The sequence below is a fragment of the Zalophus californianus genome, chromosome 3 (assembly GCF_009762305.2).
Source record: "Zalophus californianus isolate mZalCal1 chromosome 3, mZalCal1.pri.v2, whole genome shotgun sequence".
NCBI lineage: Eukaryota > Metazoa > Chordata > Mammalia > Carnivora > Otariidae > Zalophus > Zalophus californianus.
Genome location: NC_045597.1, coordinates 160,629,982 through 160,652,903, shown reverse-complemented (window position 1 = coordinate 160,652,903; position 22,922 = coordinate 160,629,982). Strand labels below are relative to the sequence as shown.

At 39.9% G+C, this 22,922-nt stretch overlaps 1 protein-coding gene across 2 annotated transcripts in view; it reads right to left on the bottom strand.

Annotated features, from left to right (window-relative positions):
- Positions 1-22,922, bottom strand: part of LOC113920864 (aldehyde oxidase 4-like) — a 52,711-nt gene that overhangs the window by 16,932 nt on the left and 12,857 nt on the right. For both annotated transcript variants that reach the window (XM_027591222.2, XM_035726911.1), the window contains 15 exons: positions 22,265-22,416; positions 20,750-20,843; positions 19,014-19,123; positions 16,669-16,853; positions 15,493-15,655; positions 13,424-13,516; positions 12,531-12,700; positions 11,861-11,975; positions 10,987-11,109; positions 9,164-9,260; positions 4,730-4,854; positions 2,596-2,729; positions 1,290-1,377; positions 873-959; positions 497-688 (listed from right to left, as the gene is read on the bottom strand). In XM_027591222.2, coding sequence (XP_027447023.2) covers positions 497-688; positions 873-959; positions 1,290-1,377; positions 2,596-2,729; positions 4,730-4,854; positions 9,164-9,260; positions 10,987-11,109; positions 11,861-11,975; positions 12,531-12,700; positions 13,424-13,516; positions 15,493-15,655; positions 16,669-16,853; positions 19,014-19,123; positions 20,750-20,843; positions 22,265-22,416 — 1,928 coding nt within the window. The remainder of the gene's footprint in view (positions 1-496; positions 689-872; positions 960-1,289; positions 1,378-2,595; positions 2,730-4,729; positions 4,855-9,163; positions 9,261-10,986; positions 11,110-11,860; positions 11,976-12,530; positions 12,701-13,423; positions 13,517-15,492; positions 15,656-16,668; positions 16,854-19,013; positions 19,124-20,749; positions 20,844-22,264; positions 22,417-22,922) is intronic.

Here is a 22,922-nt window from a genome sequence, read left to right as displayed (position 1 = left end):
TGTAGATACTCAAGATATATTTGAATCAAAGCTGTTTCGTTTTTTTTAAATTTTTTTATTTTTTAAAGATTTTATTTATTTATTTGACAGAGATAGAGAGAGCAAGCACAAGTAGGCAGAGAGGCAGGCAGAGGGAGAGGGAGAAGCAGGCTCTCCGCTGAGCAGGAAGCCCGATGCAGGACTTGATCCCAGGACCCTGGGATCATGACCTGAGCTGAAGGCAGCCGCTCAGCCAACTGAGCCACCCAGGCGCCCTTGTTTTTTTTTTTTTTTAAGAACTTATTTATTTATTTGACAGAGAGAGACACGGTGAGAGAAGGAACACAAGCAGGGGGAGTGGGAGAGGGAGAAGCAGGCTTTCCGCGGAGCAGGGAGCCCAAGGCAGGGCTCGATCCCACCTGGGACCACGACCTGAGCTGAAGGCAGACGCTTAACGGCTGAGCCACCCAGGCGCCCCGAACCAAAGCTGTTTCGTTAGGGGGTTCTGACTTATTACCTCTTCAGGGGATAAGTTACACTGAGATGCCACAGCAGTTACGTAAGCTTCTACTACCACTGCAGCCTGGGGGAAGCCATATCCTCGGAAGGCCGTGTTGGATGGCAAATTTGTTTTGCAGGGCCTACCCCGGCACCGGAAATTAGGAATATAATATGCATTGTCAGATTTCAGCACAACGAACTCCATTACCTGAATTAAAGCAAAACACAACAAGACTTCACATCTATCAAATATTCAAAACCACTTAACCTAATTTTATCTCTAACTAGAACCCTTCACAGAACTTATCTATTTTGTATGACAAATATTCATGCAAATAAAGTATGACAGATACAGCTCAACTGGTAGCCTCTGGGAAAAGCATACTTCTTACCGACTCAGACTCATCCGGAGTGCATCCACCATTGATATAATATTCAACATCAGCAGCTTTGATCACACCATTGTTCATGAATCCTATCTGCAAAGTGATATAAATAAAACCACTTTCTCAATACAACCACGTTACTACACAAACACATGTGATCACAGTTGTTAGTCTACCTAACTTATGAACATGGCTCAAAGTGACAGTCACCAGAGGGACACTGAGGCTGATGCCCAAGTTGACTAGAATCCCAACAGAAAGTTCTGGTCAGTTGTAGGCAGCATCCAAATATTCCTGGATGGTATGGAATTTAGTAATTGTCCTTCCTGTTGGTTGGTTGGTTGGTTGGTTGGTTGGTTGGTTGGTTGGTTGGTTATCACTGAACGTTTTAGGCCGTTTCCTAAAATTTCTGATCTCACTCACATTGTATTTTCCGAGGAGTGGGTGGCGGCCAGCAGTTATCAGCATGTCGTCACCACGCTCTAGAATAAACCGGATTGGGCAGCCAGTCCTATAGGAAATGACTCCGTTAATATGCTGGATGCTTCATAAATTGTAGAGACAAAGAGATGGGGAAGGGGGCTTGAGATAATCAGGCTTAGTGGTTTTTAATGCGGGAAGTTACATGCTTTAAACAACATTTCAGAGGTTTGTGGGAACATTAAAATTAAAAAAACACGATTACTATTATTATCCTGATTTAGTCATGTCTGAGAATTTATATATTGAAATGCTACATTATTTCATTATAAGTTACTTTCTTTTAATTTTTTAATATAACATTAAGGCATTGTATGATTATTTTGCTATTATGTATACAAGTAGGTTATAATATTATGAACTTTACTTTGGGATGTTAAAAGGAGCATTAAAATAACTGCCATGAGGGATGTTGAGGCTGGAAAGGTTGAGAACCCATGCTCTATTGAGCTCAGGCTCCTTTTCATTCAGGCTCCCTGTTCATAAAATGTCCATCAAGGACTCTGGCTTCTGAAGGAATGTTCTGAGTGCCTGCACACCCACATGTATAAGACAGCCTTTTCTATTGTTGGAAAGTGCCAATGAGCTAAGGTCGTTCACAGTTTTTCCTTTTGTAGCGGTAGCCTAGGATAAGTTAAGTTTGTCTTGAAGATTTATGAGAGGTTTAGTAGTTATAAGGTTCACAAAAGTCACGGCTATTCCTGTGTCTGGCTACTCCATCTGGATAATGCAGAGGCTAAGTGAACATTCCCAGAAGCAGCAGACCCTGGTTTATTTCATGACAAAACATGTCCCTTGTAAGGTTAGGGTTTTGACCCTCCTTCCACTCAGGCAATCTCAGCTTGATTTATTTTAACAGTTTAAAACATAAACATTTTAAAGAGTTAAAGTCAATGAAAAAGTAATACATGGTTACATCTGAGTCAAGGCACACAGTGATTACATCTATTTTACACAATAATCTTACAAGACAAGTAGATATTATTTTCACCAGTTTATGGGTGAAGAAGCTGAGGTGGCTTGTCAAGGTGACCTTGTGAGTGAGTGGCAGTTCAAGAGCAGGACTAGAACACAGATCTTCTGGCTCAGGTCCAGTGTTCCTTCCCCGACCTGCTAACCGCCCCTCCCCCGCCCCCGAGACAAAAGGCTGTGACCCATGGGACGGAAGCTGGGGTGCAGGACCAGAGGACACGATGGTCTCTGCAGCACCAGGGCGGCTGCCATTAACTGCTGCTACGACGACTCTTACTTGTTGGCGGCTACGGCACCGATGGCTGCTAGCACAGCAGGCTTGGTCACTTTTCCCCCAAACCCTCCTCCAGTTCTTTTCACATGGCAGGCGATTCTACTCCTTGGAACGTTTAATGCTACAGCCACAAATTCCTGCAAGAGGTAAGTCCCCGAAGCCACGTAAGTGCAATCTGATAGTTTATTTCCTCACCTGTGTACCTCCCCTCTGCCTAGTTGAAGAAACCCCGTAATTCAAGAAATAGAACATTTACTTAGAACAAATACTTAGAACATACTTAGTTCCATAACGTAGAATCTTTAGAATTGTGCAGCCATCACCATAATCTGAGAACATTTAAGTGTCCCCAAAGAAACCCTGGATCTACTGAGCAGTCACTCCTTATCTTCCTCCAGCCCCACCAGCACTAGGTCACTACTGATTTACTTTTTGTCTCCATAGATTTACTGTTTGAAACATTTGATATAAACTTAATCATACAATATGTGGTCTTTTGTGACTGGCTTCTTTCACTTGGCATAATATTTTCAAGGTTGTTGAAAGCATGTTGTCCATGTTGTAGCATGTAACTGTACTGCATTCTTTTTATGGCTGAATAATATTCCACTGTATGGATATACTATACTTTGTTTACCCATTCATCAATTGATGGGCATTTGGATTGTTTCCACTTTCGGCTATTGTAAGCAATGCTGCTATGAACACTCACGTATAAATTTTTGTGTGGGCAGATGACTTCAATTCTCTCGGGTAGATACCTAGTCATGGAATTGTTGGGTTATGTAGTCACTATCTTTAATATCCTTAGAAACTGCCATGCTATTTTCCAGGCTGTGCCATTTTTCATGCCCATCAGCAATGTATGAAGGTTTCAATTTCTCCACAACCTCATCAACATTTGTTACTGTCTTTTGATTACAGCCATTCTAGTGGATGTAGAGTGGTATCTCATTGTGATTTTGATGTACATTTCCTTAGTGACAAAGCTGTGAGCATCTTTTCGTGTGCTTATTAGTCATTCATAGACCTTCTTTATCTGTTCAAATCCTTTATTGGGCCTGCTTTAGATATTGCCCCGGGGTTCTGGGCTGTGGGCTGTGAGCACCCTGTACCCTCGTTACCTCTGGGAAATGCCTCATGAAGTTAACTAATTGTACCTTAGAAGGTATTGATGATAGATAGCAATGGTAACCTGGGACATACATTTTATCCATTTGGAGCCCAGAGCTGCATACTCTCTGTCAAAAGAGCTCAGAGGTGATCTTTATCACCTCCCTCAATTTATAGAAAAAGATACTGGTGCCCGGCAACTTGTGGGAGATCACATAATTTTTTAGGGGCAAAACCATAACTCCTCACTCCTCTGCTGTCCGCTTCAGAACTTGCAACCGTGGAGGCCACAAACCCCAGCTCAACATCAGTGCCCTCAAGACTTTCATTTTGCCTTGAACAGCAGCTTCCTCTTCCCACTGAGCCTATCCACCCCTGCAGGACCCCAAGGCACCAACTCACTCTGCTCTACCAGGAAGCCCTCAGCTTTCCCCCTCAGTGATGCTTGTCATTACTCCTCCTCACAGTACAACTGTTTAAGTAACCCCTGTGCCAGACACTATTTTAGAACCAACATCTCCATATCACAGAAGAGGGGAATGTCAGAGGATTTCCTTTACTTGCCTGGGTGCAGCAATGCCTTATATCTCAACCACTGGAATAGGACTGGAAATCACCTGCTACTGCACTGGAAACGTAATCACTTTAAATGTGCATCACCAATGCATGCAAACATTAAGACAGAGAAGTGACACCAATGAACCACAGGGGAAGTTTAAATATAATACTAAGGCTGTGACCTCCCTGACATTAGGTTTTACACTATCAATTGTTATAAGGGTAAGATAAATCTTGCACATGTTTTGAAAGATAGCAAAATTTTCATTTCTTTGAAAAGTCTGCCCTTTTAGGGAAATATTTGCCCCATTTTCTTCATTCTGGACTGTATCTTATGTCAAATATACAGAGAGTTTGAGTCACAGGAGTGGAAGGAATCCAAAGTTCCCCAGAGCAGAGTGCCTGGTTGTAGGGCCTTATAGCACACCATTATCTGGAGTCTCATTTTCCAAAAATATCCTGTTACCTGCACATGGCTTGGAAACTGTGTTCCAAGGTATAGCACCATTTCTTTATCTTCCTGCTTTGGGATAGCCAGGATAGTTTGTGTTTCCATGTAGAAATGCTCCTGCCCTTCTACATGGGCCTCACCTGTAAGTCATAAACACAGGACAATGCTTAGTTGAAAGTCCCAAGCTGGGGGCTCTCAGTGGTATTTTGTTTATGAGGAGTGTGTTGCCTTAGCTTATGGAGAGCTGGACTTTATATCATTTGGTAAACTACTTTTTTTTAATTAAGACTTATTGGGCACAACCAGCTGTATGACCCTGGGTCATTCACTTCCCCTCTCTTGGCCTCAGTTTCCTCATCTGTTGAGTGGGGGTGGCGAGATCCATGATGTGCTGGACTTGAGCACATGGCCACACACCTGGCCACACATCCAGGTGCCACCATCTCTGGTGAATTTGGCCAAGTTATTAAAACCTCATTTCCTCCTCTGTAAAACAGGAGGGGGGAGGGTAGTAACAATATGTATCTCGGTCTGGTGATGTCAGGATTATTGAGTCACGGAAGATCAGTAGATGGTGAAAGGACACAAAGGTTTAAAATGGCAGAGCTGAGGTTGTTTCTTTCCCTAAAACCAGCCTGCTCCTGCTGGTTTAGCTGAGATTTTTGCTTGCTCAGTATACCCTTATCATTTTCTAGGTCATACCAGAAGAGGCATTTGGCCCTAGTTTCAGTATTTGGAAGGCATTTTTACTTTAAAATGAAATAAAATACTAAATACCTCAGTATTTAATGTATGTTAACTATAATTCAATTAAGAATAACAGCAACAACAAAAATTAGCCAAAAGATTCCTGTGCTGTTAAAATAAGTGAGGAGTTATTTTTGCCAGGAGTCAAAGGATTTCTTGAAATTATTTCTTTGGACAACAAAATGTAAGTCATGCAAAAAGTCCAAAAAAAAAAAAAAAAGCTCTCTTCCAGGTTTTCATAAAAGATTAAAAGCTTACAGAACACTCTATTCCAACTCTTTAGAAGAGGGTAATAGATTCTGTAAAAATTACTATTTTCTCTTACCCAAGACTGGAAGTAATTTTCTTTAAAGAGCTGTGTTTCTCAATCCTGGATACACCTTAGGATCATCTGGGGAGCTTTTACATAAATACTGATGCTCTCACCTTGTACTCAAAGTTCTGATGGGGTGGGATTTGGGCATTGGTATTAAAAAAATCAGGGCGCCTGGGTGGCTCAGTCAGTTGAGTGTCTGCCTTCAGCTCAGGTCATGATCCCAGGGTCCTGGGATGGAGCCCCACATCGGGCTCCCCGCTCAGTGGGGGACTTGCTTCCTTCTGCTGCTCCCCCTGCTTGTGCTCTCTCTCTCTCAAATTAATAAATTAAAAAAACTTAAAAAAAATCATACTAACTAGGTCTTTGCCAGTTCAGTAAATCAAAGCAGACAAACAAATAAACCAACAAATAAACTATAGTATCAAGATTGGAAAAGATAAATAAAACTGTCGTGATATGTTTGTATATACATAAAATTCAAGAGAATCTACAAGACTATTAAAATAGTAAGTGAATTTAATAAAGTTCTTAGATATAAGATCAACATATAAAAGCTAATTGTGGCAGAGGGCATGTGATGTGATGAGCACTGGGTGTTATTGAACACTACATCTGAAACTAATGATGTACTATATGTTGGCTAATTGAATTTAAATAAAAAATTAAAAAAATTAAATAGACAAAAGCTAATTGTGTTTTTATATACTAGACATAAACAAGTAGAAAATTAAATAAAAATAAATGTCATTTAAAACAGCATCATAGGGGCGCCTGGGTGGCTCAGTCATTAAGTGTCTGCCTTCAGCTCAGGTCATGGTCCCAGGGTCCTGGGATCGAGCCCCACATCGGGCTCCCTGCTCCACGGGAAGCCCACTTCTCCCTCTCCCAGTCCCCCTGCTTGTGTTCCCTCTCTCGCTGTGTCTCTCTCTGTCAAATAAATAAATAAAATCTTAAAAAAAAAACAGCATTATAAAACACCAAATACTAGGTATAAATATTAAGAATGATGTGCAAAATCTCTATAGTGAAAACTACGGTTACTGAGAGAAATTAAAGTAAACCTAAATAAAAGGCAGCGTCTATCCTGCTCATGGATTGGAACTTAATACTGCTAAGATTTCCAGTCTCTAAGTTGATATCGTTTCAATGCAGTTCCAGTCAAAATCCCAGCAAGTTATTTTTAGTGAAAATTGATGAGCTGACGATAAATGTATATGGAAATGCAAAGAACCTATAATAGCTAAGGTCATATTGAGAAAGAGTTAGCAAAAGGACATTACACTCTCAGATTTCAAACTTAAATTAGAGTTACAGCAAGTAAGACAGTGTGGTCTATTACAAAGATAGATAAACAGATGAATGGACTATAATAAAGAGTTCAGAAATAGAACAACACATATGAAGACACATGGAAAACCATAAAAGCTACACTGCAATTCACTAAAGGAAAAGATAGTTTTTAATAGATGGTGCTGGGTCAACTGGATACCCACTTGAAAAAAACTGAACCTTGACCCCTGTGTCATACCAGCCAGAGAAATTAATTTGAGATGGATCATGGACCTCAGTGTCAAGGCTAAAATATATTATTAAGCTTCTAGGAGTAAACATAGAAAAGTATCTTCATGACTTTTGGATAGGCAAGAATTTCTTCATGGGCTCAACAACACTGGGCACCATAAAGAAAAGACTGACAAATTGTTCTACATTAAAATCAAGAACTTTTGTTCATGAAAAAGAATAATGAGGACGTTGAACATGCAATCCACAGGCTGGGAGAAGATATGTGCAATACTTAGAACCAACGAAGAACTTATACCAAAAACATAGAAACCTATAAATTTGTAAGTAAATCAAGTAATTATTATACTAATTATATTAAAATCAATTATATATAATTATAGCAACATAACATGTTAATTATAATTATCACTTGTAATTAATTAAAAAAAACAGGCAAAAGACTTGAACAAATATTTCACAAAAGCAGACCTAAAAATGGCCAATACATGTATGAAAAGGATTCAATATCACTAGTCATCAAAGAAATTCAATGGAGGGCGCTTGGGTGGCTCAGTTGGTTAAGCGACTGCCTTCGGCTCAGGTCATGATCCTGGAGTCCCTGGATGGAGTCCCGCATCAGGCTCCCTGCTCGGCAGGGAGTCTGCTTCTCCCTCTGACCCTCTTCCCTATTGTGCTCTCTGTCTCTCATTCTCTCTCTCTCAAATAAATAAATAAAATCTTTTTTTTTTTTTTAAAGATTTTATTTATTTATTTGAGAGACAGAATGAGAGATAGAGAGCACGAGAGGGAAGAGGGTCAGAGGGAGAAGCAGACTCCCCGCTGAGCAGGGAGCCCGATATGGGACTCGATCCCAGGACCCCAGGATCATGACCTGAGCCGAAGGCAGCTGCTTAACCAACTGAGCCACCCAGGCGCCCAATAAATAAAATCTTAAAAAAAAAAAAGAAATTCAATGGAAACCACATGAGATAGTACTCCACCAGATTAGATAAAACTAAAAAGACTGATGATAACAACAGAAAAATGGAAATCTCATAATTGCTAATAGGAGTACAACTTGGAACAAAATTTTTTTTTAATGTTTGGCATTAACTACTAAAGGTAAATATATAAAAAGCACTATTATTTAGCAATTCTACTCCTGGGTATATTTCAATGGAAATGACTGCTTATGGCCCCCAAAAGATATGTAAAATATTATAGAAACTTTATTCATAACATCATGTTGAAAAATAGCTGAATAGTCCATCAATGATAGAATGGATAAATAAATTGTGGAATTATTTATACAATGGCATACTCCTAAACGATGAAAAAGAACTACTGATCGATGTTACAATTGGATGAATCTTCCATACACAATGTTGAATAAAAGAAGTAGGCACAAAGAAAGTTATACTGTAAGATTTTATTTGTATGAAGTTCAAAAGAGGTAAGACTTTTCTGTAGTGATAAAGAACTTTGGGAGAGTTACTGATTGAGAGAGAGCAAGAGGAAACTTTCTGGGCTGCTGGAAGTGTTCTCTATATATATTTCCAAAGATTTTATTTTTAAGTAATCTCTACACCCAACGTGGGGCTCGACCTTACAACCCTAAGATCAAGAGTTGCGTACTCTTCCAACTGAGCCAGCCAGGCGCCCTGGAAGTGTTCTGTATCTTGATGTGGGTAGTGTTTACATAGATTTGTACAGATACATAAAATTTCAAACTGTAAACTTATTTGTGCATTTTAAATTTTGATTTAAAAATCACACTAGGGTTGAGAGCTCTGCCTTGAAGTTTCAGTATTTCTCAAACCAGATGACTGAACTTAGAGTCTTCAACTTCAGAGAAGTTACTTTTCTGGCCCAAGACCACTTACCTTCAATGATTTGATCAACATATTTAAAGGCTTGCTCTACATTTCCTTGCTCAACTTTCTTTTCAGTGGAAAAAAATGAATTGTGCTCTAGCGCTTGCTGCAAAGGAAAAACAAATAACCCAAAACAATAAAAAGTTCTGTTTTTTCACATCCTAATAAGCCATTCATCCCCCATCAGACTGCTATGCTTTTGCTTTATCAGATATTCACACAGCACAAGAGACGATCTGAACAGTGTGGGGGTCAGCAGAACCTGGGGTACGATGGACTACAGGCCTTGGAGACTCAGTTTTGTTCAGGGCTCCGAGAGAGGGCTGAGGGGACAGACATATCTGAACAGACATAGAGGGCCTCACCCTCTAGGTTGCTGAGGGATGACGTGAGGCAGTTGGGTATTCAGGTGCCAACTTTATGGTGTGAGTGCGGAGTGCGGTAGGAGGGTTGAGAGAGGCCAAGGAGGAGGCTGGTGGAGCTGCAAACGCCCAGAAACGGCCTTGTGTGGGTGACCTAAATTAGGCGCTGAATTGCATGGAATTAGGACAGTTAGAGGTGGGAGAGGAAATCATCTGAAGTCAAGGGCACCTCAGAAAGCAATAGTTTGAGGTTGGACTCAAGCTGAGGAGCCAAAAAGAGAACAAGGTCAGGCTGGCTGGGGAGCAGGTTTTCTATCGAGAAGCAGCGGGATGAGCTTCAACGGTAAACTGAGGTTGGACTATGAAAGACCTTGAATTCTATGCTAAGAACCTTTTCGAGGGGGACATGACCGTGTAAGGAAAGATACCTGATGAACACTGAGGCTTAGAAAAGTTAATGTGGTGGGTAGACAGGTTGACATGGAGTACAAGAGCCTCTTTAAGCGGTAACTGTAGTTAAGTCTGACAATAAATGGTGAGGTCTGGGCTGGAAAGGGTGTGATGGGGGTGAAATTGTGATGGAAAGAAAGGGGCAGACTTAAAGGCATTTAAAAGATAACTGGAAAAGACTTGAACTTGGCAACTCTTGGGAAGAACAGAGGCGAATCAGAGGATATTGAAGACTGCAGCCTACTTGGCTGGGTTTCATACTGCTCATGTACCCACCTATTCTCTCTCCCTCCATCACATTTAATAAGACAGAACACGGGCTTAGCTCTTTGCCAAACCCTGGGGCTACAAAGCACCATCCCCCCATTAATAACAGCAACTAAAACAAAAATAATAGCAAATATTTACTGCATGCATTCCATGTCTCCCAGGTGCTGTTCTAGGCATTTTACTTGGGTTTTCTCCTCCAACCCTCACAATGACCTTTTCTGTAGGTGCATTTATAGTTCCCATTTTACAGCTGTGAAAGTATGAGGAATTTAAGTAATTCGCCAAAATTTCCTTGCTATTAAGAGGCCTCCAAAAGATGGAGTCAGGGTACAAACCCGGGTTTTCCGTCTCCAGAGCTTGGAGGCAGTGGCCCAGAGACAGAGGACCCAGGCTGTAATTCAGTAAGTGTTACAACTGTTCTCAGTCCACAGTGCTCTGGATTTGCCCACTGGCTAGTTTTACATGAAGTCATAAGGACATTCCTCTGGTGTTACTTATCTGTATTCGGAGGACATGCCTTAGCAAGAGACAATGGGAGAAGTGGTCACCAGAAGGAAGGGGAAATCCAAGCAGGGAAATTCTCAGTATTATGTCTCTAGGTGCAGACTGCTAGAGCCTTCACTCTGAAACTATAGATAACACTGAGTATAGATGGAGCCCAGATTATACTATTTTGTGACTCCACCAGCTGAATTCTGCCAGAAGTATACTGCCCTAGTCATTCTAGAAGACACGAAGTGGCCCGACTACCTCTATTGTGATAATCCTTGGTTCTATGTCTTCATAAGTGATCTTCACTTTTTTGGCCGCCTCTCTTGCATGAGCAGAGGTGTCAGCAGCCACAGTGCAGATGATCTGACCCACGCAAATCACCTGCAGAAAAGCCACATGTCACCATTAGCTAAGACACAGAATCATTAAAAAAGGAATTAACTGTTCCCACATTCTTACATTTACCCACTGGGTTCTTGTGACCAAAAGAAAGATTATTTTCTACCTATGAGAATAATTTTTTTTTAAAGATTTTATTTATTTATTTGACAGAGAGAGATACAGCAAGAGAGGAAACACAAGCAGGGGGAGTGGGAGAACCAGGTTCCCTGCCCACCCAATGTGGGACTCAATCCCAGGACTCTGGGATCATGACCTGAGCTGAAGGCAGATGCCTAACGACTGAGCCACCCAGGCGCCCCTACCTATGAGAAGAAATTTAAAACACTGGACTGAGTGGGTTTTAGAGGGTACAAAAACTGGGTGCAGAATTTAATTACCTGGCTTCTGACTATCTTCAGGTACATTCCTCACTATTCCCATTTTGCACACCTTAATCCAGTCATCCTGAAATTCTGTTGGTTCTTTTAATGTCCTATGCTCTATATTGCTTCTATGGTTTTCACAATTTTTTTTAAGAAGCCGTCTTTACAGGGCTTATGGCTTATGATCAGAGTCTCAAAAGGGTCCACAATTCAAGAGAGAATTTGAGAATCACTGATGTGGAGTCCTTGGTTCTCTGTAAGTCTTTGTGACGTGAATATGAATCCACAGATATTAGAGTCATAAACAATAGTCATTTTGGTGTTTCTAAATGAGCATTTGAATAACAGGCCCCATACAAATCACACACCTCATTCTGCGCATAGAAGACCTCTCCCCGATGGTTATTATCTCCTGGAACATCCTCTGCTGTTATCACATCAACAACACCTGGAAGGGCCAGGGCTTCTGAAACATCAATTGATCTGGGAGGGAAAATTCGAAAGTGCACATCAAAGTTGCAGGGGTGAATTCAGGGTACAATATAAATGATTTCTCAAACGCAGGGAAAAACTACAATGGACCTCACAACTAAATCATGGGACCAAATTCTATGTTGAAAAGTGCCAATGTTTAGCAGGTGTTTGGATTCTTGGCATTAGTTTCTTTCAATAATTTGCTTAAAAAAGGACTGATTTCCACTCAGAAGAGGAAATGAATATTCTTAGTTGATTTAAATATATAATAAGGTCTCAATTTTATTTATTTATTTACTTACTTATTTAAAGATTTTATTTATTTATTTGGCAGAGAGAGAGCACAAGCAGGGGGAGCAGCAGGCAGAGGGAGAGGGAGAGGCAGACTCCCCCTGAGCAAGAAGCCCGATGCGGGGCTCAATCCTAGAACCCTGGAATTATGATCTGAGCTGAAGGCAGATACTTAACCAACTGAACCACCCAGGCGTCCCATAAGCTCTCAATTTTAATGTGAAATTGTGAATGCATTCCAGTAATAAAAAGAAACATCTTTTATTTCCTTACATGATCTTTGCATGAGCTCTGGTGCTGGTGGTTACAGCCAGGAAGAGTTCTTGGGCAATAGGGGGCATGTCATCACTAAATACAGCCTCCCCTGTGGCATGTTTGATGGCTGATTGGTGCATGACTGGGTGGCCGACGGGGTCTTGCGGGGATTGGTAGGGATCCACACACTGTCAATGAATAAAGCAGTTATTTTACTTCCAGACATTCTCATGCACTGAAAATTGGATCTGATATATCTGGCTTACTCACATGTCAAGAAAATTATAGGCAGTTGGTATCCATATCTGTGAGTCAAAGTTAATAAATGTCCATTGAGTACCATGGTAAGAGATATATTCTGGCTATAATCTACCCCTCACCTCTCCAAAAGGAAGACACTGTTCTCATCGTTAAAGATTCTACAAGCTTGTAAGGGTATCATAATACACATAAACACACATTAAAATAACATGATCAACTTCATATAGCAATAAAGAACAGTTTATACAGCTAATATGGTGCAAAGAAAATACACAAGTTCTTGGGGGATTTAGGATGGCTTTATTAAAGCAAGGAAGGCTTCCTAGAAGTAGTGAATGTAGAGTTAGGTTTTGAAGAAAGGACAGGCATTCACTAAGAAAAGGAGAACGTTTTAAGCAACAAAACTGAAATAGTTGAGGAGGGACATTTAGAATCTAATTCCTTATGAAGCCTGGAGTAAAAGCAAGGAAGCTAAACCAAGCAAATAGTGAAATTGTATGTGAGTGACAATGGGTAATGTTGGCTGGCTTTGGTAGACATGGCCCTTACAAATAATTAAAAATATAGCTATTGAAAGAGGGAGATATATGCATAATGCATGCATCTGAATGCACAGAAAGATTAAAAAATAAAAAACTTTCCCCACTGACCTGGAACATCTGAATTCCTTGGGGTGTTTTTATGGGGAAATCTTCTAGAGCACTCATGAACCTTTCTGGGATATCAGGAAACTTGTGGGGATCCTGAAAAGAAGATCATTTCACATTTAATTTTACATTCTGAGTCACTAGCTTGGAGAAACACATGGAGAAATAGGTTATCCGGGGCGCCTGGGTGGCTCAGTCGTTAAGTGTCTGCCTTCTGCTCAGGTCATGATCCCAGAGTCCTGGGATCAAGCCCTGCATCAGGCTCCCTGCTCCGTGGGAAGCCTGGTTCTCCCTCTCCCACTCCCCCTGCTTGTGTTTCCTCTCTCACTGTGTCTCTCTCTGTCAAATAAATAAAATCTTAAAAAGAAAAAAAATAGGTTATCCAATTTATTCTCCCAAATCTGCTGGGAGAGAGCCCTGAGCTTCCAGCTCCCTAGGCTAGCAGCAGCATGACTATATCTGCTCATGCAAACAGGAAAGTGAATGCTATTTCTAGGAAGTGGAGACCTCCTTTATGACCAGCTCTCCTTTCGAACGGGTGGAAATATGTGCACTTCCAAACAGAGGCTGTGCTTTCAAGTCCGGGCCAGTCTTCTGGGCATATACCTCAAAGAAGCAACTGAGGGAGCAGACAAAGATTAATCTACGAGGACGTTCAGCTACAGATCATTTGTCATAGTAAAGAAACTAGAATTAACCTACATATCCAATAAGAGGGAACTGACTAAACAAATTATGGAACATCCATAAGATATAATATTTTGCAGATATTAAAAATAATTTTATGAGTGTATTTATAGACATTAAAAATGCTCATGAATTATAATTAAGTGAAAAAATGGATCACAAAAATTTATGTACAGTATGATCCCTTTTTCTTGTTAAAAAAAGAAAAAAGAAATATATATGTATGTATTCCAAATGTTAACAGTTTTTATGGTAGGATTATTGGCTTACAGTTGATTTTTTAAATTTTTGCTTCTCTGTTTTTGCATTTTCTATAAAGATAGAATATATAATCATAATCTGTAAGAGAACATATGATAATATATAAGAATAGAAAACAAGAAACATATATTTAATAAATTATATGTAATAACATTAGATATACACAGATTATATACATATATACTGAATATATGTAATAAATAAGTGTATACAATAATTTATAAAGAGTATTATGATAATGCTACTAATAAATAATGTTAATAAAAATGATAAAAAAGGACTGGCTGAACTAATAGAGTAAAGCTTTCAGCCTTAAAAGAAATGTGTGTAGCCATTTATCTGCCATTTTTGGGTCAGCTCACTTCTTGTCATGGGGACACTCATAGTCATGGACCATATTCTGAGAAACACTGCCTGTGAAGGTCATTTTAAACTAGGCTAGGTAAGAAAAAAAACAGTTAAAAAACCAGAAGCAATCTAAATATCCAAAAATAAGGAACAGATCAAATAATGGTTATCCATAGACACATCATGCAACCATTATGTCATTTTGTCATGAAGAATATTTAATGACACTGAAAGCTGTTTGTTATTAAGTGAAACAAGCAAGCTATGCTAAACAGTTCTATAGATGTATATGTGTGACATATATATACACACATCCATAAAGAAGAACTTAGAAGGATACACACTGAAATGTTAGTAACAGTTATCTACAGGTGATGGGATTACAAAAGATTTTCTCTTCCTTTTTGGCTTATCCACATTTTCTAAATATTAAAGAAGGTATTGTTTTAACAAGAAAATTTTCTTTAAAATAGGAAAAGATGTTATAATTTCATTACTGAAAGCTTTTCATTCCTGTAGATCAACTTGACATTGTGTATTAGTATTGTCACACAACCTATAGGACAAATGTAATAGCAAGATTGTCCCCTTCCCAGCCCAGGAGAGGAGGAGAAGGGAGAGGGCAGGAGAGGGACAGAGGAGCTGGGAAGCACCACACTGCGGCTCCATCCCTTCCCGATACCCTTGCTGCAGTAGGGCAGGAAAGGGGAAGTCCTTCATGTGCAGACTCACGCTCAGAATGTCAAGGCACTCAGAGGCCCAGAGAAGTCACTTACCATTTTATTCAGTCCTCGCCTCACTTTGAGGTAGAATTTGAAGAGTAAGCTGATGGTGAGGGTTCGCCTGTACCCTACCATGCCACCCTCAGCTGCTGGCGGAATGTGAATCTCATCCAGGACCCATTGGCAGGCATCACTCAGCATGTGGTCATCCCACGGCCTCGCAGCAAAATTAAAAAATAAAAAAAAAATGTAGTTATAAAATTAAAAAAATAAAAAAGAAAAGAATGTAAACACGTCACAGGAGAGGGGAAGACAGACTAAACAGACAGAGCAAGGGAAGAAGGAGAAAATCTGTATTCATCTTTGAAGTCTGTACAAAATACCCTCTGATATATCACTAGCTTTCTTTAGAATCTGCTGCAGTGGTTTCCGATTTCCTTACCATCCTCCTTTATTATTATCTGTAACTCCATGGCCTGGGAATGTTGACTTTAGCTCAGAGAGCTGGGGTAACAAAGTACTAAAGTCAGAGTTTCCCAAGATCTGGAACTTTGTCTTGTTCATCATTGCTGCATCGCCAGCAAAAAGGCCATGCCTGGCACTCACAGACAGGCTAATGACCAGCAAATGACCCAATTATTGGTGATAGTTGTAACATTTTCACAAATGAAAGTTTCTACAGAAATGTTTCGAAAGCATTGACTCATTTTAGTATCTGAGAAAAAAAACTGCATTAAGTTGCATCGCACGGTTGACAATGAATATTTTGGGTAGATAAAAATTATTGTAAAAGCACTGGTGGGAAGAATTTTTAAAAACTTACTTTCCAAACACTAGAAGCAACGAGAGTGATAGGAGGAAGGCCATTTAAACTTTTAGACTATTTCATCTTCTTTCTCTGGTCTAAGGACATTTTCAGATGTCTTAGGGTACAGTATTAGAAACATTTACTTATTTTGCAGGTTAATTAAAAATGAAAATTTGATGATATTATCTACTCAGATTAATTTGTACATTCATCTTATTATAGAAACTGCAATAAAAGAATTGTATCTTGAAAAAGGTTGGCTTTTGGGTGACTTTTTCTTTAAAATTCTTCTGCAGTGCTTAAATTTCCTATATGATTATGTAATATGTATGTAATCAGAAAAAAATTCTCCAAGTGCTATTTTCATTAAAATATTAAAATACAAAGTCCTGAGTTTCATATCCAGATGTGCTGTGACATACCTCCCAATGAGCTGCTTGCACGTTTGGCTTGCAGAGACAACAGTGGGGCCAACGCTTCCGTAGAACATTTTAAGGTCCTTAATCGTGTCTGTACCATCTTCAAACTTCACACTCATGCCGGCATTGACAATGGCAAAGGCATTCTCCTGACGTTGGGCCAGCCGGAGTCCTGACACAAAGTGCCACTGAAAACCGAAAAACACTCAGAATATTTAGTGTTCTTCTCCATTGTCTGCTGTATAGCAACAACTCTGATGAACAGCTATATTGAAAAGGATCCTGTAAACAATGCTTTTGACCACAGTGGTGGCTGTGAGTACTGGCTCGCATGCTTTACAAGTATTAATATTTTATCCTCAGAGCAACTGTCCTTATTTCTAATTTACTGATGAGGAAACTGAGAGGTTATGTAATTTGTACAAGGTCATACAGTAAGTGGCAGAATTGGGGTTGAAATCTAAGCAGTCTGGCTCCAGAGTTGATGGTCACCTACTTTCAAATCTGAGTCACCACTTGTGGCCTCAGGCAAGTGATTTGAACTGTCTGGGTCTTAATTTTCTTTAAAAATGAGAAGGTTGGGTTTGATCAGATGGTGCCTCCAGGGCTGTTGAAAGGGGTAAGGGAAAATCAGGAGGTGTGGTGCCTCTCAGGATGAACTACAACACCTCCACTTTTAACTGTTTTAGTTTGGCATTCTACGTAAGTTTCATGTGAATGAAGAGTTTTACTCTTAAAAAAAAAAAGGTTGGAAACCACTGGATCACATGGTCTTCAAAGTGCCTTCCAGATTTCAATCTCTCATTCTAGGTTTAATCTCATTACTACTATGAAATATTAGAGCCACGAAGTAGGGGAACCTCTTTGTGTGGCCAGTGTCTTGGTGGGGGTAGGGGTGCCACTATGGACCCTGCCAAAGATAAAACACTTTTGATTTAGAAAGCAAAAGTGATAAAGAGATGCTTGAGACACACTTGATCCTATTTAGTCCACTATACTGACTGGTGGGGACTTTCCTCCCTATTCCTGTTGCCACCACCCTCATGCTCACCCACCTGAATTACAGCATGACTGCGTTAGCCTCTTAACTAGCCATTCAACCTTCAGTTTCTCCTCCAACCAGCTTATCCTCTATTTTAGATTGGCATTCCTAAAATACCATTCTCATTAAGATTTTACCTTGCTCTAAAGCCTTCAAAGATGGCTATCTGCTAGGACATGTGCAAACCAACTCCTTGATGGAACATTAGATCTGCTTGGTGATGGAGCCCCAGCCTCCCTCCCAGCCACATCTCACAGGGCTGCCCCAGCCCCTTTGCCCTATTGTCTGGCCTCCAACCTGCCATTCCACCTAGCCCCCGCCCCCAAGCTGTTCTCCCGCCTGGAATGAGCACCCACTTCTCTCTACTGATCTTTGCTCTATCCCAGCTGCTTTCCATCCCTTTTGAGCAACACCAAAGGAGGGCTTCTCCCTGTCACTGAAACTGCCCTGGCTCTTTGTGCACCTATTCCCTGTCTGAGATGATTAGCCATTTCCAATTTCAAGCCCTTCCTCTCAGATCTAGAGACCTTTGAGGACAGGAACCCATGTCTTATGAATACATGGAGTGTCTTCTGGATTCAGCACCGTGCTTGGCATGTCGAGTGGTAGGTAGTTAATACATAAATAATTTTATTTAAAGTGATTAATAAATGTTAGTTGATTTGGAAGTATCTTTATGATCATGAACTTTAACTTGCTGTAGATGAAACTGATTATAAATTTACTCAATCTTGGCTAAGATGAGTATTTATCTGAAACCAAAAATTCAACTCCTCACACAAAGGGCTCTCTGTTTGCAGAGAGGGCCCACAGAAATGTTATTCTTTTTTTTAAAAAAAAAATTATTTCAGTATAGTTGACACACAATGTTACATTAGTTGCAGGGGTACAACATAGTGATTCAACATCTCTATACTTTATACTGTGCTCACCACAAGTGTAGCTCCCATCTATCACTCTACAACATTCTTAGAATATCAAGAAATTTTTTCCTTTAAAGTTCTTTTAAAAACAAAATAAAATGAATATAATAATAATGAGTATATAACACTGAATGATATTTGGGTTATTTTCATCTTTATACGAAAAAGTCATATTTTTTTAAATTTTATTTTACTTTTTATGGAGGAAGGGAGCCACAAAGTCAAAAGTGTCTAGGGTCCAGGAAAGTCACAATGTTGCCCTGTTATGAAAGCAAATCAAATGGTCCTCTGAGAATTTGCCCCTTCCTAAGAGCAGCCCCAAAGTCTCCCTGCAGGGTAAGCTGAGTTCCCTCTGGGTGGGCAGTGAGCCAGGAAGCCTTTACCTGAGTAGAGTGGGGAATATACACAGATAACACAATCTCTTCTGATTTAAGGCTGGCCTCAGGTGATCTCTCAAGGAAATGGCCATTTAAAGGAATCTGCCGTTCTCCTTCTATTAGAGAAAATGACCTTGATTAGAATGAATTTATCGAACAGGAGAATACGCAGCAAGGGATAGGTGTGATGCATCTGGTGGAAAGAGAGAGTGCAGGCTGGAAGCCAGAAGATGTGGTTTCTGGTTTCAGCGTCCAACCTGGGTCACCTTAGGCAAGTCACAGACCCTTTTGGGGCTTCTGGTTCCTCATCTGTAGAACGACAGGGCTGGACCAGATAATCTGAAAAGTCTTTTCTGGGGGTGCCTGGGTGGCTCAGTTGGTTAAGCGTCTGCTTTTGGCTCAGGTCATTCTCTTGGGGTCCTGGGATCGTGCCCAGTGTTGGGCTCCCCCCTCAGCAGGGAGTCTGATTCTCCTTTTCCCTCTGTCTTTAACCCCACTCATGCTTGCTCTCTCTCTTTCTCTCTCAAATAAATAAATAAAATCTAAAAAGAAAAGAAAAGTCTTTTCTGGTTCTTAGCACCCATTATACATCACTCGCAAATTTTGGCCTTGAAGAACTTTAAAGCTATTTGGAAACAACATAGTACAATGTGTTTCACAAGTGGGAAAACTGAGGCCCAGAGATCCAGAGAGGTTAAATGATCTGTTCAAAGTGCTAGAGATGGGACAAGTGGCAGAGATGAAATGCCTGATATATAGCTTTTTTTTTCTTAAACAGTTTACAATACTCTTATTTGATCCACTGTACTTTTTAAAATGTGATTTTTTCCTTTACTTTCCTTCTTTCCTTTTCTTTTTTCTTTCTTTTTTTTTTTTTTTTTTGAGAGAGAGGGAGAGCGAGCATGCATGTAAGCTGGGGGGGAGAGGGAGAGAGAGAAACCCAAGCAGGCTCGCTGCTCAGTGCAGAACCTGAAGCAGGGTTCAATCCCATGATCCTGCGATCATGACCTGAGCTGAAATCAAGAGCTGGATGCTCAACTGACTGAGTCACCTAGATGCCCCTAAAGATGTGATTTTAATCAAAGAGGGGGTATCTTACATCAATAGCTCTATGAATAATATGCATTTATTGTTATTTCACTAAGTTTAAATAATTTTCCCTTGGCAAAGCTCAAGCTGTCTCTGAATAAAGAGAGAAGTAATGAGTAATATGCCCCACAAACTTGATTTTGTTTAGAATGAAAAGTCCTAGGGGTGCCTTGCTGGCTCATTTGGTAGACATGTGACTCTTTATCTTGGGGTTGTGAGTTTGAGCCACACATTGTATATAAGATTACTTCAAAATAAAGTCTTAAAAAAAAAGAATGAAAAATCCTGTAAGAAAAATTTCCATCTTTATAAAACTTTGAAATGAAATGTGCTATAAAGCTTTAAAACTGCAGATATACATCTCATTTAAAAAATACTTTGATACTATAATTTGGACTGTATATAAATGTGGCCAAATAGTTAAGAAAAATTCTCAGGTGCAGTAACTTATCTGATCTACAAGATATAGAACATCTGAGAACAGGATAATTGATCTCAGTTTCATCCTTACATTAGAGGTAATATAGATATAGCCTATATATTTGGTGAGTCTAAGTTAGATATACTTGGGTTCCTAATTCATGGTTTATCAAAGGAGCTACATAACTGACAGTGATAATTATAAAACAGAATGCCTAAAGCTTATCTCTTACCTTTAGATATCAGATTGATGGTAGCATTTCCTGCTGCTAAAATGGGATTTAGGTCAGAAAAATTAGGTCTGCTCACCACATGTCCTCCTAAAGTCTAAATAAAAAAAGATAACATTTTTAAGCTAGTTATTTGACAAATAAGGAATTATGTGCACAGGGATCTTGTGTAAGTTTTAATTTTTTAATTCTCTTGTTTCATAGAATGATCTGGTGCTGGTTTTAGGGCAACTAAATAGAGTCAGGCCACATATTGTGCAAGATTCCCACCCCTGACCCCAGTTCAAACTCATTGCTTGAGAAAATGTTCTTTTTCTATGTGCAAAGAGGAAGAAAATTTCTTTGAGAGCTGACCCTAGTATGAGTGTCCAATAACATGGGGGCGGGGAGTGGGGGCTAGACTCTGAGCAAACTCTAAAGAACTGGAATATGTAGCATTCTCATTCAAAATGCTTGCTGTACTGCTGTGGGGTAGAATTCGTCTCTGTTACTCCAAACCATCAATAAAGTTGCTTCAGACATAGATTTGAATGAGAAACTTTGAGGGGATGGTGGGCAAGGGGTGATGTTGAGAGGAATAACCTGGTCCAAAAAAGAAACAGAAGATGCAGAAGGTGGAAACACATAGTGAATTTTGAGAACCAACAGAAATAAGGGCAGAGACAATCAGGAGAAATGCCCCCCACCAAAGTCCCATTGAACTACCCATCATATGTGGAATGGGCAGTGGTCCAAACCAATTACTCTTAAATCTTAAATAATAAGGAAACCTCAATAAGCTAGACAACTGGGGGGCATCAAAGAATAAATATGTGGGATGCACATGTTAAGACACTGAGCTCAGTGCAAAGGTTTAAGACAAGAAACAGCCATAAAAGAGTATTTTCAAGATGTAGGCTCTTCTTACTCTACCTTGGATAAGACATATTTCATAGCCTGTTAGAGCTGGACAGTCCATTTGGTTGAACTTTAACTTTTTTTTTTTAAGATTTTATTTATTTATTTGAGAGAGAGAATGAGATAGAGAGAGAGAGCATGAGAGGGGGGAGGGTCAGAGGGAGAAGCAGACTCACTGCTGAGCAGGGAGCCCGATGCGGCACTTGATCCTGGGACTCCAGGATCATGACCTGAGCCGAAGGCAGTCACTTAACCAACTGAGCCACCCAGGCGCCCCGGAACTTTAACTCTTAAAATGAAAAAATTAGTGGCTTAAAGAGTTCAAATGGCTTCTCCAGGATCATACCATTCATGGGTGAGAGGCTGGGTTTAGAATTTGGGTATCTTCAGACTCCAGTACCATAATCTTGTGATATAATATGCCATTTCTCACTTAAGACACACACATACATGCAGTGTGGTAACTCTCACTTTGGTTAGATACACACACTCACACTTACATTGTAGGGACTTGTTCGACACTGACTGGGGATTCCTCTTCAGAGTAATGTTTGCTAAACTGAACACACTGTGTGACTGTCTATAACTGTGGCTTCTTTCATATCACACTAGGGTGCATACCGCGATATTCCTTATCTGAGCTCCAGCAAGTGTCCTCAGATGCTTCAGGAGAGCACAGTAAGTCTTAGTCCTCTCCTTTGGTTGCTCCAAAACAGTAAGATGTAAGGCATCATTCAACTGGGCCAGGCTGCAACCTGCACCTATTGTCACTCCTGAAAATAAGACAGTGGGATATAAACTGAAGGTGAATTATAACAAGATGTATAGACTGCACAGAAATAATCTTTCAAGTATATCTTCTCTTTTTATATTAACTTAGAAAAATGAAAGGTAAAGATATTTCTGGCAATTTGCTTTATTCCCAAATATTAAGTACCAAATTTTTTTTCTCTCATGTATACAATCATATGTGCCATACATTTCAGGACATACCAACCACAGATATCTGAAACTCATTACTTTGTTAATTCCCAATTTAGTGTTTTCCTGAATAAATTGATCAAATATAAAATTTTCAGTTAAGATTCTGTAAGACTTTTGTGTTTTTATTTTTTTAAGATTTTATTTATTCATTTTAGAAAGAGAGAGCGAGCGAGCAGGGAGAGGAGCAGAGGGAGAGGAAAAGAGAGAGAATCTCCAGCAGACTCTGAGCTGAGCAGAGTCCCATGTGGGGCTTGATCCCAAGACACTGAGATCATGACCTGAGGCAAAACCCAGA